We start from the raw sequence: 15001 nt of genomic DNA, 5'->3' as shown, positions 1-15001 counted from the left end.
GTGACATGGACGCTCATGTGGGATGGGATTAGTAGGTGACATGGACGCTCATGTGGGATTAGTAGAGGTGACATGGACGCTCATGTGGGATTAGTAGAGGTGACATGGACGCTCATGTGGGATTACTAGAGGTGACACGGACGCTCATTTGGGATTACTAGAGGTGACACAGACGCTCATTTGGGATTACTAGAGGTGACACAGACGCTCATGTGGGATTACTAGAGGTGACACAGACGCTCATGTGGGATTACTAGAGGTGACACAGACGCTCATGTGGGATTACTAGAGGTGACACAGACGCTCATGTGGGATTACTAGAGGTGACACGGATGCTCATGTGGGATTACTAGAGGTGACATGGACGCTCATGTGGGATTACTAGAGGTGACACGGACGCTCATGTGGGATTACTAGAGGAGACATGGACATTGCTATAATAAAACACCAAAGAGAAAGTGCTGTCCTGTTTGCGCACTTAGAAATAATATATAACCTTTATTTAGTACAGTAAAGTATGTAAGATAAATCAGTGATATATTAAACAGAAAGGTAAATGCATAAAACGGTAAATAAAGTAATAAGAAACAAGTGTGTTTGTTGTTAATAATCAGCATGTATATTATATTGGGGGGTAATTGATTCAGTGCTGATAATCCAGTTCAGTAATAAATTACACCCAATAAATCTTATTCATACCAGGACGGGCTATATTACACGTTAAATTCTATTGTGGCAGAGTTTCCTCCAGCGGTAATCGCAATGTAACATCATATGTATAAACACTTTATGGGGGGGATTCAGTTGATCACAAAAACTCCCTATCCAATTATCCGCAATAAGTTATTGGTGATAATTCTCCAAAGGTTTTACTGCAAATGTTTAATTTTCTCGTGCAAATGTCGCCGTACTGTGCAGTTGTGCGGTGTTAGGAGCTCATGTAAAAGGGCTTATTAGATTGTTTCCTACTGTATTGTCTTACTGACCTATAGTTTCCTACTGTATTGTCTTACTGACCTATAGTTTCCTACTGCATCATCTTACTGACCTATAGTTTCCTACTGCATCGTCTTACTGACCTATACTTTCCTACTGCATTGTCTTACTGACCTATAGTTTCTTACTGTATTGTCTTACTGACCTATAGTTTCCGACTGCATCGTCTTACTGACCTATAGTTTCTTACTGCATCGTCTTACTGACCTATAGTTTCTTACTGCATTGTCTTACTGACCTATAGTTTCTTACTGTATTGTCTTACTGACCTATAGTTTTCTACTGTATCGTCTTACTGACCTATAATTTCTTACTGTATTGTCTTACTGGCCTATAGTTTCCTTCTGTATTGTCTTACTGACCTATAGTTTCTTACTGTATTGTCTTACTGACCTATAGTTTCTTACTGTATTGTCTTACTGACCTATATTTTCTTACTGTATTGTCTTACTGGCCTATAGTTTCCTTCTGTATTGTCTTACTGACCTATAGTTTCTTACTGTATTGTTTTACTGGCCTATAGTTTCCTTCTGTATTGTCTTACTGACCTATAGTTTCTTACTGTATTGTTTTACTGACCCCTATTGTTTCTTACTGTATTGTCTTACTGACCTATAGTTTCTTAAGTCTAAAATGCTGACGTGATGGAGAATGAGAATAATTATACCGTCACTTTTGCCAGAGACGTTTAGTATCACCTAATTTGTCTCCAGAAGACAGGGCCCCTATAAATGGGATATTAGCTAGGTATTTTATTTGACCAAGCATCTGCTGCCCAGGTGCCTATATCCAGGCCCTTCCCCTAGCCATGAGCCTATATAGCCAGGCCCCTCCCCTAGCCAAGGGGCCTATAGCCAGGTCCTTCCAGTAGCTACTCTAGCTGATGCTGTAGACCTGAAAATACAAGGTGTTCAAAGAAACCACCAACAGGAATTCTCTCCCTCTTTACACGATCCCCACTCTGTACACAGGGATGGTCTGGATACCTTCTCCAGGACATCCGTACAAAATGCCCATAATCATTGGTTTCCTCATGAATTGTGAAGCAAATCTCTATCTATGAGGTCTCTATATTAGCAAGTGGTATGGATTGGTATGGGTTTGATATACGAATCCTGAATGGTATATGCAGGAAGAATGAGGAACATTTGTTTGGGAAATCAAATACAAACCGTATTTTGAAGCTATATGATAAATGTATTATAGGCAAATTGTAAACTCCCTGGTAGTAAGGAATGGACTTTAAAGGACACCAAACTTTGTGTGTGACAGGAAGGGGGAAATTGCTTCAAGTACTTATATCCTTTTAAATGTAACTTATTTATATTTTTGTAAGATATACTGATTGGATGGAAAAAACTCAGGGAAGGGGGAACTACCCGCTGAGATGCAGTGTGGTTTTACTGTATAAAAAGAGGAGGCTTGTGAGCTTCAGAGTTGTATTATACCAACTACTTTCTGCTGTAACATCTTGCTGTATGCTGTTGCCTCTAGCAATAGGGAAGAGTCTTTTTGAAGGCTATTTGAACAAATAAACATCTGCCTCAAGACAACCGCTTCATCTTGTGACCTGGAGAGCTAGGCCAAACCTAGCTCCCTTTTGTGGCTGTCCTGGGAGCACCCAGTGTCTTCAAGCTCTGCCTCCAGCCAGCTACCGGGTAGAGGCCTAGTCAAGCAACTAGTGGGGATTCGTCATTACCACACAGGTGTGGTAAGAGTGTGTTGACGCATACAGAGCAGAACCGTGGTTCCAGACACCATGGCTACGAGGAGTCTGGTGGTGGAAGTGTAGTATCCGCCCACTGGGCAGTGGGTGGATTAAGTAACAGGCAGTTACTGACGGTAAGAGGGAATCCCCTATGTGGCCAGGTCCTGTGACACCTTTGTTTGACCATAACTCTCATTTTCTTCTTTGGGTTTCATAGGGCTCCACAGGGATTACCATGGGGATATCCCAAAGCAGTTATTTCAGGGAAGGGATGCTCCTGAGTGGATAAAAGAATCCGGCATCAAAATGAAGCATCTTGGGAAGTGAATCTATCAAAGGCATACAACCTAAGAAAGGATAGAAGACCATGTACCCACCTTGCACAGTTGTCCTGCAGACACGCCACGGTGTGCGGCCCACAAAGGACCCACACAGAGAATAGAATGAGCTCAAACTGTAGTCGGTACAGGAAGGTCAGCCTGAGTGTACACTTCTGATATAGTCATACAAACCATCTGGCCAGAGTCAGTTTGTCTGCTGGTCACCCCCTCTTTTTGAAGCCACAAAGGACAAAGAGTGAGTCTGATTTCCAAAAGGGAACTGGAACGATCCACATAACTCTTTAGAGCAATGACCACATCAAGGGAGGGCTGCCCAGTCGAAAGTTTGGAGAGAGGAAGGCTACTACCACAATTACCTCATTAATATGTGACTGGGACATTACCTTAGGAAGGTAATTGGGCCTAGTACGTAGAACAACCCTGTCCCTATGAAAAATAAGAAAGGGGGAGCAAGAGGACAGCACTCCCAAATCTGATACCCTGTGGAAGCAATAGCTAGCAGGAATATGGCTTTTGTTTTCGTTAATCACTGTAGATCCACCGATTCCAGAGGTTCAAACGGAGGCTTCTGAAAAGCTTTGAGGACCACTGATAAATCCCATGGCACTACCAGAGTTACATATGGAGGTTGAACATGGAGAACACCTTGGAGAAAGGTACGAACATCTGGTAGTGGAGTAATTTATTATTGGAACCAGATGGAAAGCACCAAGATGTGCATTTTCAACGTTGCGAAGTCCAGCTTGGAGGAAGGTGAGAATCCTAGATACTCTAAAAAACTGTTGGTTATAGCACATTGCAGTGCACCTCTGAAGGTATGTATGCCACACCCGATAATAGATACGGGTAGATTCCAGCTTCCTCACTTTACGCATGGTCTGGACAACCGACTGAGAATCCTTTTGCTCTTAGGATGGATAACTCAAGAGCCACACCAACAAATTTAGATGAGCTAGATCTGGATGTAGACAGGGACCCTCAGACAAGTCTGGTAGCTGGGGAAGTGGGAAGGGAGCGTCTATGGATAGGTTCTGTAGATTGGAGAACCAATGACATATAGGCCATATCGGGACTACCACTTTGATGGTACCTCCTTCTTGTTTGAACTTCGGAGAAAGTGAAACCAGAGGGAAAACATATGGCAGATGGAAGGTCCACTGCATGGCCAGGGCATCCATGAAGGCTGCCTCAGGAACTCTTGTCATGGATTCATATACTGGAACCTTGTTGTTGTGTCTGGGGGCCATGAGGTTCACATCCGGCTGGCCCCACTTGTGTAGCAGGAGCTGGAAAACCACTGGGTGTAGGAACCACTCTCCGTTGTGTACATCGTGACGGCTGATGAAGTCCAGTTACTAGTTTAAAACTCCTGGGCCGAAGACCGTAGAGATGGCTAGGAGGTGGCGTTCGGCCCACTGCAGAATGCAAACTACTTCCTTCATTGTCCACCGACTGAAGGTGCCTCCATGATTGTTTAGGTTGACTACTGCTGTGGCATTGTTGGACTGGATCTGAAAAGGTTTGCCCTTAAGAACTTCCAGCGCCAGAATGAGTGCTCTGTAGACAACTCATAACAAGGTCGTTTATCGGTAAGCAGATTTCTGCCGGAGTCCAAAGGGCATGAAAGGTAATATGTCTAGTTACTGTGCCCCATCTGGAGACTGGCATCCGTGGTAAGCAGTACCCAATCCAGGATCCATAAGGGTCGCTCCTTGTTCAGATGTGCCGTCTGGAGCCATCAGACTAGAGACAGTCTGACCTTCTGAGAGAGGATTATCGTCTGGGACCTGAACTGATGTGGTTGTCCATTCATCCAGGTCAGGATCAGGTGTTGTAGAGGCCTGGAGTGGAACTGGGCGTACTTCACCATGTGGAAGCTGGAGACCATGGATCCAAATGCTTGCATGGCCGAATGTAAAGACACATGATGACTGCTGAGCAAGTGGTGTATCCACTGCTGTAACTTTTTCCGGGGCCAGGAAGAGCCTCTGGCCTCGAGATTACAGAAGTGCTCCCAGATGTATCATACGCTGTGAAGGCGTGAGGGATGACTTCTTCCAGTTGATGAGCCATATTTGTTGTAGGAAGGAAAGAGTCAGCTGGAGACAGTTGTTTAGTACCTCCAGGTCATCCAGATAAGGAAGAATTCTGACTCCCTGACAACGTATATGTGCTGCCATAACCGCCATAATTTTCGTGAAGACCCTGGGCGCAGTGGAGAGTCAATAAAGGAAATGCCTGAAATTGGTAATTTTGGTGAATAATAGCAAACCGTAGGAATTTTTGATGGGAAGGTTCTATAGGAACATGCAAGTAAACATCCTAAATGTCTAGTCACCATGAAATCCCCCCGCTCCATTGCTAGAACAATGGAGCGTAGTGTTTCCATAAGGATCTTGGGTACTCTAACATACTTGAGAAATCTGAGGTTTACCATAGGTCGATGAGATCCATTGGGTTTCTGCATCAGGAATAGTGTTGAATAGAACCTGGTCCCATATTGAGAGCAAAGGACTGGTATTTTCACTCCTGATTGCAGGAGGGATTGAATAACCTTTTGTAGGGGTCTGAAGGAAGGCCTGTACAAAAGAACTGTTGAGAGGGTTGTCTCTTGAAGGAGCCAGCGTACCCGTGAGAGACCACTTCTTGCACTCAGGCGTCTGTTGTAGTTAGGCACCAGGCGTGCACAATCTAAAGAAGTTGGCCTACCACCCTGTGACAGGAAGGAGGAAACTGATTCATGCAGTTATCTCCTTTTACAGTGTAATTTATTTATTATCCTGATTGGATGGAAAAGACATGGAGGGCTTACCCCCGGAGATAGTATTATTACTGTATAAAGAGTGCTGTGAGCCCTGTGTAGGTATTATACCATCTTCTTTCTGTGTAAACATCTGGCTGTATGATATCCCCTGGGAGAAGGGAGGGGCCTTTTCAGGACTTGATTTGAGCGAATAAACATCTTTTTCCTCAAGACGACCGCTTCATCTTGTGACCAGCAGGGGTATGCCAAACGTAGTCCCGTTCTACTGTCCAGGGTAACCCTGGCATCTCCAAGCTCCGCCTTCAGCCAACTACCATGAAGAGCCCTGGTCAGGTGACCAGTGGGGATCAGTCATCACCACACAGGTGCGGTAAGATAGCGCGTCGACGCATACGGAGCAGAACCGAGCCACGGGAACAAGGAGTCTGGTGGTGGCGGCATTGTACCCGCCCACCGTCCAGTGGGTTGAGTCAGTAACAGGCGATTGTAAGCGTGAATCCTCTAATTGGCCAGGTCCCGTGTGACCTAAACCCATTCCGTGACCATGGGACGCGCGGCCTTTCTCTACACGTGTGTTACACCGTTACCTGTGCACCTCTGCATCCACTACTATATATCACTACTAAATATATATAATCCTTAATAATAATAATAAACTTCTGCTTGTTATTTTGAATAACATTATAGTAAAGTGCGTAATAACTCTCCATGTGATTTTTGGCATGGATAACCTTCTGTTATAAACACCCAACTGAGAACAGGGCTGATGGCGGAGGAGGGTGTAGTATAAGAGATAGCTGTAGTGACTGAGCAAGGAGAATATGTGACTTCTGTAATAAGTGTTTATTACTCACCTGTGCTGATATCTGTAGGGATCTCCTCCTCCTTACACTGCTGATCACCCCTCACATACGTCTCTTCTTCTCCCTCTATATCTTCTGCCTTTATATCAGTCACATACGTCTCTTCTTCTCCCTCTATATCTTCTGCCTTTATATCAGTCACATACGTCTCTTCTTCTCCCTCTATATCTTCTGCATTTATATCAGTCACATACGTCTCTTCTTCTCCCTCTATATCTTCTGCCTTTATATCATTCACATACGTCTCTTCTTCTCCCTCTATATCTTCTACCTTCATATCAGTCACATACGTCTCTTCTTCTCCTTCTATATCTTCTGCCTTTATATCAGTCACATACGTCTCTTCTTCTCCCTCTATATCTTCTGCCTTTATATCAGTCACATACGTCTCTTCTTCTCCCTCTATATCTTCTGCCTTTATATCATTCACATACGTCTCTTCTTCTCCCTCTATATCTTCTGCCTTCATATCAGTCACATACGTCTCTTCTTCTCCTTCTGTATCTTCTGCCTTTATATCAGTCACATACGTCTTTTCTTCTCCCTCTATATCTTCTGCCTTTATATCAGTCACATACGTCTCTTCTTCTCCCTCTATATCATCTGCCTTTATATCAGTCACATACGTCTCTTCTTCTCCCTCTATATCTTCTGCCTTTATATCAGTCACATGCGTCTCTTCTTCTCCCTCTGTATCTTCTGCCTTTATATCAGTCACATACGTCTCTTCTTCTCCCTCTATATCTTCTGCCTTCATATCAGTCACATACGTCTCTTCTTCTCCCTCTATATCTTCTGCCTTTATATCAGTCACATACGTCTCTTCTTCTTCCTCTATATCTTCTGCCTTTATATCAGTCACATACGTCTCTTCTTCTCCCTCTATATCTTCTGCCTTTATATCAGTCACATATGTCTCTTCTTCTCCCTCTATATCTTCTGCCTTTATATCAGTCACATACGTCTCTTCTTCTCCCTCTATATCTTCTGCCTTTATATCAGTCACATACGTCTCTTCTTCTCCCTCTGTATCTTCTGCCTTTATATCAGTCACATACGTCTCTTCACCCTCTGTATGTTCTGTTTTAATATCAGACAGAAGTTCTACCTAAAAAGAAAAAAAAATAAGATTTTACTCACCGGTAAATCTATTTCTCGTAGTCCGTAGTGGATGCTGGGAACTCCGTAAGGACCATGGGGAATAGACGGGCTCCGCAGGAGACTGGGCTCTCTAAAAAAAGATTTAGGACTATCTGGTGTGCACTGGCTCCTCCCCCTATGACCCTCCTCCAAGCCCCAGTTAGGACACTGTGCCTGGACTAGCGTACACAATAAGGAAGGATTTTTGAATCCCGGGTAAGACTCATACCAGCCACACCAATCACACCATATAACACGTGATAGGAACCCCGGTTAACAGTATGATAACAAATGGAGCCTCTGAAAAGATGGCTCACAACAAAACCCGATTTTTGTAACAATAACTATGTACAAGTATTGCAGACAATCCGCACATGGGATGGGCGCCCAGCATCCACTACGGACTACGAGAAATAGATTTACCGGTGAGTAAAATCTTATTTTCTCTGACGTCCTAGTGGATGCTGGGAACTCCGTAAGGACCATGGGGATTATACCAAAGCTCCCAAACGGGCGGGAGAGTGCGGATGACTCTGCAGCACCGAATGAGAGAACTCCAGGTCCTCCTCAGCCAGGGTATCAAATTTGTAGAATTTTGCAAACGTGTTTGCCCCTGACCAAGTAGCTGATCGACAAAGTTGTAAAGCCGAGACCCCTCGGGCAGCCGCCCAAGACGAGCCCACTTTCCATGTGGAATGGGCTTTTACAGATTTAGGCTGCGGTAAGCCTACCGCAGAATTCGCCAGCTGAATAGTGCTACAAATCCAGCGCGCAATAGACTGCTTAGAAGCAGGAGCACCCAGCTTGTTGGGTGCATACAGGATAAACAGCGAGTCAGTTTTTCTGACTCCAGCCGTCCTGGAAACATACATTTTCAGGACCCTGACTACGTCCAGCAACTTGGAATCCTCCAAGTCCCTAGTAGCCGCAGGCACCACAATAGGTTGGTTCAAGTGAAAAGCTGAGACCACCTTTGGGAGAAACTGAGGACGAGTCGTTAATTCTGCCCTATCCATATGGAAAATCAGATAAGGGCTTTTACAAGACAAAGCCGCCAATTCTGAAACCGGCCTGGCTAACGCCAGGCCCAACAGCATGACCACTTTCCACGTGAGATATTTTAAATCCACAGTCTTAAGTGGTTCGAACCAATGTGATTTCAGGAATGCCAAAACCACATTGAGATCCCAAGGTGCCACTGGGGGCACAAAAGGAGGCTGAATATGCAGTACTCCTTTGGCAAAAGTCTGAACTTCAGGCAGTGAAGCCAGTTCTTTCTGGAAGAAAATCGACAGAGCCGAAATCTGGACCTTTATGGACCCCAATTTGAGGCCCAACATCACCCCTGCTTGCAGGAAGTGCAGGAATCGACCCAGTTGAAATACCTCCGTCGGGGCCTTCATGGCCTCACACCAAGCAACATATTTCCGCCAAATGCGGTGATAATGTCTTGCGGTGACATCCTTCCTGGCTTTGATCAGGGTAGGGATGACTTCCTCCAGAATACCCTTTTCCTTCAGGATCCGGTGTTCAACCGCCATGCCGTCAAACGCAGCCGCGGTAAGTCTTGGAACAGACAGGGTCCCTGCTGCAGCAGGTCTTGTCTGAGCAGCAGAAGCCAAGGGTCCTCTGCAAGCATCTCTTGAAGTGCCGGGTACCAAACTCTTCTTGGCCAATCCGGAACCACGAGTATGGTTTTCACTCCTCGCCTTCTTATTATTCTCAGTACCTTGGGTATGAGAGGTAGAGGAGGAAACACATAAACCAACTGGTACACCCATGGTGTCACTAGAGCGTCCACCGCTATCGCCTGAAGGTCTCTTGACTGGGCGCAATATCTTTTCAACTTCTTGTTGAGGCAGGACGCCATCATGTCTACCTGTGGTTTTTCCCACCGGTTGACCAGCATTTGGAAGACTTCTGGATGAAGTCCCCATTCTCCCGGGTGGAGGTCGTGCCTGCTGAGGAAGTCTGCTTCCCAGTTGTCCACTCTTCTGGAATGAACACTGCTGTCAGTGCTAACACATGATTCTCTGCCCATCTGAGAATCCTTGTGGCTTCTGCCATCGCCATCCTGCTTCTCGTGCCGCCCTGTCTGTTTACATGGGCGACCGCCGTGATGTTGTCTGACTGGATCAGTACCGGCTGGTTTTGAAGCAGGGGTCTTGCCTGGCTTAGGGCATTGTAAATGGCCCTTAGCTCCAGGATATTTATGTGAAGAGAAATCTCCTGATTTGACCACAGTCCTTGGAAATTTCTGTGACTGCCCCCCAGCCTCGAAGGCTGGCATCCGTGGTCACCAGGACCCAGTCATGTATTCCGAATCTGCGGCCCTCTAATAGATGAGCCCTCTGCAGCCACCACAGCAGCGACACCCTGGTTCTGGACGATAGGGTTATCCGCCGTTGCATCTGTAGATGGGACCCCGACCATTTGTCCCACAGGTCCCACTGGAACGTCCTTGCGTGAAACCTTCCGAATGGAATTATGCTTCGTACGAAGCTACCATTTTTCCCAGGACTCGTGTGCATTGATGTACCGACACCTGTCCTGGTTTTAGGATGTCTCTGACTAGAGATGACAACTCCTCGGCTTTTTCCACTGGAAGAAACACTCTTTTCTGGTCTGTGTCCAGAATCATTCCCAGGAACAGAAGACGTGTCGTCGGGACCAGCTGTGACCTTGGAATATTGAGAATCCAGTCGTGCTATTGTAGCACTTCCTGAGAAAGTGCTACCCCCACTACCAACTGTTCTTTGGACCTCGCCTTTATCACGAGATCGTCCAAGTACGGGATAATTAAAACTCCCTTCTTGCGAAGGAGTATCATCATTTCAGCCATTACCTTGGTAAAGACCTTCAGTGCCGTGGACAACTCCAACGGCAGCGTCTGGAACTGATAGTGACAGTCCTGTACCACATATCTGAGGTACTCCTGGTGAGGAGGGTAAATGGGGACATGCAGGTACGCATCCTTGATGTCCAGGGAGACCCTGTAATCCCCCTCGTCCAGGCTCGTAATAACCGCCCTGAGCGATTCCATCTTGAACTTGAATCTTCTGATATAAAAAATTCAAGTATTTTAATTTTAAGATGGGTCTCACCGAACCGTTCTGTTTCGGTACCACAACCATTGTGGAATAGTAACCCCTTCCTTGCTGAAGGAGGGGCACCTTGACAATCACTTGTTGTGATTATAGTGTTGTATAGCCACCAACACCGCTTCCCTGGCAGAGGGAGGTGCCGGTAAGGCAGATTTTAGGAAACGGCGGGGGGAAGAACGTCTCGAACTCCAGCCTGTACCCCTGAGATACTACTTGAAGGACCCAGGGATCCATGTGAGATAGCCCCCTGGGCGCCGAAATTTCTGAGACGGGCCCCCACCGTACCCGGGTCCGCCTGAGCAGCCCCAGCGCCATGCTGTGGACCTACCGGACGCAGGGAGGACTTCTGCTCTTGGGAACTAGCTGTGTGCTGCAGCTTTTTCCGCTACCTTTGCCTCTCGGCAGAAAAGATGAGCCTCTAGCCCTCTTGCTTTTCTGGTGCTGAAAGGACTGTACTTGATGATACGGTGCTTTCTTTTGTTGTGGGGTAGCCTGTGGCAAAAAAGTCGATTTCCCAGCAGTAGCTGTGGAAACGAGGTCTGAAAGACCATCCCCAAACAATTTTACCCCCTTATAGGGCAAACTTCCATGTGCCGATTCGAGTCGGCATCGCCTGACCATTGCCAAGTCCATAACCCCCGTCTGGCGGCAATGGACCTAGCGCTTATTTTTGATGCCAGCCGGCAAATATCCCTCCGTGCGTCACGCATATATAAGACCACGTCTTTTATCTGCTCTATTTTCAGCAAAATATTGTCCCTATCCAGTTATTTTCTGACAGGGAATCTGACCACACAGCGGGAGCACTGCACATCCATGCCGAAGCAATGGCTGGTTGCAATATAATGCCCGAGTGTGTGACTATATCTTTTAGGGTAACCACCTGCTTTCTATCAGCAGGTTCCTTCAGGGTGGCCGTACCCGGAGACGGTAGTGCCACCTTTTCTGATAAGCGTGTAAGCGCTGTATCTACCCTATGGGGTGTTTCCCAACGTGACCTATCCTCTGCCAATAACCGTTTAGAAATTATCAATTTCTTACCGGGGGAAGACCACGCTTCCTCACACACCTCATTTAATTCCTCAGATGCAGGAAAAACTACTAATAGTTTTCTCTCACCAAACACAATACCCTTTTATGTGGTACCTGGGGTATTATCAGAAATGTGTAAAACATTTTTCATTGCCTCAATCATGTAACGAGTGGACCTATTTGGAGGGTACACTAGTCTCATCGTCGTCGACACTGGAGACGGTATCCATGTCGACATCTGTGTCTGCCATCTGAGGTAGCGGGCGTTTTTAGAGCCCCCCATGACATTTGAGACGCTGGAACAGGCACAAGCTGAGTAGCCGGCTGTTCTGTGTCGTTGACCTTTTGTGTAAGGAGTTGACACTTTCACGTAATCCTTCCATAAGTCCAACCACTCCGGTGTCGACCCCGCAGGGGGTGACATCACATTTACAGGCATTCGCTCCGCCTCCACATCATTATCCTCCTCATACATGTCGACACAGCCGTACCGACACACAGCACACACACAGGGAATGCTCTGACTGAGGACAGGACCCCACAAAGTCCTTTGGGGAGACAGAGGGAGAGTATGCCAGCACACACCAGGGCGCTATATATCACTGGGATATCACCTATAAAGAGTGTTTTCCTTTATAGCTGCCTATATAAATATATTTTATACTGCACCTAAATTGTGCCCCCCCTCTCTTTTTTTAACCCTTGCTGTAGTGTATTGACTGCAGGGGAGAGCCAGGGAGCTTCCCTCCAGCGGAGCTGTGAGGGAAAATGGCGCCAGTGTGCTGAGGGAGATAGCTCCGCCCCTTTTTTGCTGACTTTTCTCCCGCATTTTTATGGATTCTGGCAGGGGTTAAAAAGCACCTATATAGCCTATGGGGCTATATATGGTGCCAGTTTGCCAGCCAAGGTGTCAGTATTGCTGCTCAGGGCGCCCCCCCAGCGCCCTGCACCCATCAGTGACCAAAGTGTGTGGTGTGCATGAGGAGCAATGGCGCACAGCTGCAGTGCTGTGCACTACCTTGGAGAAGACAGAAGTCTTCAGCCGCCGATTTTCTGGACCTCTTCTTGCTTTTGGCTCTGTAAGGGGGACGGCGGCGCGGCTCCGGGAACGGACGACGAGATCGGTGCCTGTGTTCGAACCCTCTGGAGCTAATGGTGTCCAGTAGCCTAAGAAGCTCAAGCTACCACCACTTAGGTAGGTTCGCTTCTTCTCCCCTTAGTCCCTCGATGCAGTGAGCCTGTTGCCAGCAGGTCTCACTGAAAATAAAAAACCTAACATATACTTTCTTCCTAGAAACTCAGGAGAGCCCCTAGTGTGCATCCAGCTCGGCCGGGCACAGAGATCTAACTGAGGCTTGGAGGAGGGTCATAGGGGGAGGAGCCAGTGCACACCAGATAGTACTAAATATATCTTGAGAGTGCCCAGTCTCCTGCGGAGCCCGTCTATTCCCCATGGTCCTTATGAAGTTCCCAGCATCCACTAGGACGTCAGAGAAACCCACTATAATGACATTTGCTTACAGTCACATTAAACTGAGGTGAAACAGTATAATATCAGTGTATAATACACACAGCTCCTCTACAGATCATATAGTGACAGTCACTTTGGTATATTGGGGAGACCCTAAATCCCACCTACCTGATCCTCCTGTGGTATCCTGTGATTCTCCTCTGTACAATCCTGGTAATACAGAGGACGGGGACATCTCTCTGGGGTATCTCTGTTACTGGGACCATCTGTAGGAGACACACAGTGACTGAGTACAGTGTATATATGTGATTATCAGGTGATGTGTGTATATAGGAGCCCTCATACCTGCTCTCCCCTGTACAGTACATGACAGTCTCCTCTTACCCAGTGATGTGAGGGGCTGGTGATTCTCCATCATCACGTCCTTGTACAGACCCCTGTGTTTCTCTATACACTCCACCTCCTGCGTGGAGACATAGACAGTGACATCCTGACACCTTATAGACACCTGACACACACAATGATACAGTCATCACCCAGACACATCCCCTGGTGTTACTGTATAATGCCCCATTCCCAGGAGTCACCTCTCCAGTCATCACCCAGACACGTCCTCTGGTGTTACTGTATAATGCCCCATTCCCAGCAGTTACCTCTCCAGTCATCACCCAGACACGTCCCCTGGTGTTACTGTATAATGTCCTATTCCCAGCAGTCAGCTCTCCAGTCATCACCCAGACACGTCCCCTGGTGTTACTGTATAATGCCCCATTCCCAGCAGTCACCTCCCCAGTCATCACCCAGACACATCCCCTGGTGTTACTGTATAATGCCCCATTCCCAGCAGTCACCTCTCCAGTCATCACCCAGACACATCTCCCGGTGTTACTGTATAATGTCCCATTCCCAGCAGTCACCTCTCCAGTCATCACCCAGACACGTCCCCTGGTGTTACTGTATAATGCCCCATTCCCAGCAGTCACCTCTCCAGTCATCACCCAGACACATCCCCTGGTGTTACTGTATAATGCCCCATTCCTAGCAGTTACCTCTCCAGTCATCACCCAGACACGTCCCCTGGTGTTACTGTATAATGTCCCATTCCCAGCAGTCACCTCTGCAGTCATCACCCAGACACATCCCCTGGTGTTACTGTATAATGTCCCATTCCCAGCAGTCACCTCTCCAGTCATCACCCAGACACATCCCCTGGTGCTACTGTATAATGCCCCATTCCCAGCAGTCACCTCTCCAGTCATCACCCGGACACATCCCCTAGTGTTACTGTATTATGCCCCATTCCCAGCAGTCACCTCTCCAGTCATGACCCAGGCACATCCCCTGGTGTTACTGTATAATGCCCCATTCCCAGCAGTCACCTCTCCAGTCAGCAGCTGAATGATCTTGTTGGTGAGTTCCAAGCTCTTTTGGTCATTGTGTCTCTCATGTATCAGTGAGTGAGGTGGAGGCACCGTGATGGGGCTCTTGGTCCTCCTCAGTCAACCAGACACACAGGGACGGCTGCTGGATGTCTTCTTCACTACTGTGTAATCCTGCAAAATGAGGGAAACATCAATATCAT

General features: G+C 47.0%; 1 protein-coding gene across 1 annotated transcript in view; it reads right to left on the bottom strand.

The window, feature by feature from the left end:
• Positions 1 to 4685: 4685 nt before the first annotated feature.
• Positions 4686 to 15001, bottom strand: part of LOC134983866 (retinitis pigmentosa 1-like 1 protein) — a 37347-nt gene continuing 27031 nt past the window's right edge. The window contains exons 2-6 of the mRNA XM_063949484.1: positions 14799 to 14972; positions 13804 to 13882; positions 13588 to 13685; positions 6670 to 7780; positions 4686 to 5038 (exon numbers count right to left, since the gene is read on the bottom strand). Of these exons, the coding sequence (XP_063805554.1) occupies positions 4686 to 5038; positions 6670 to 7780; positions 13588 to 13685; positions 13804 to 13837 (1596 nt within the window). The 5' untranslated portion in view covers positions 13838 to 13882; positions 14799 to 14972. The remainder of the gene's footprint in view (positions 5039 to 6669; positions 7781 to 13587; positions 13686 to 13803; positions 13883 to 14798; positions 14973 to 15001) is intronic.

The sequence above is a fragment of the Pseudophryne corroboree genome (genome assembly GCF_028390025.1).
Source record: "Pseudophryne corroboree isolate aPseCor3 chromosome 3 unlocalized genomic scaffold, aPseCor3.hap2 SUPER_3_unloc_27, whole genome shotgun sequence".
In the NCBI taxonomy this organism is placed as follows: Eukaryota; Metazoa; Chordata; class Amphibia; order Anura; family Myobatrachidae; genus Pseudophryne; species Pseudophryne corroboree.
The sequence above is the reverse complement of the archived record's forward strand: the minus strand, read 5'-3'. Positions and strand labels throughout refer to the sequence as shown.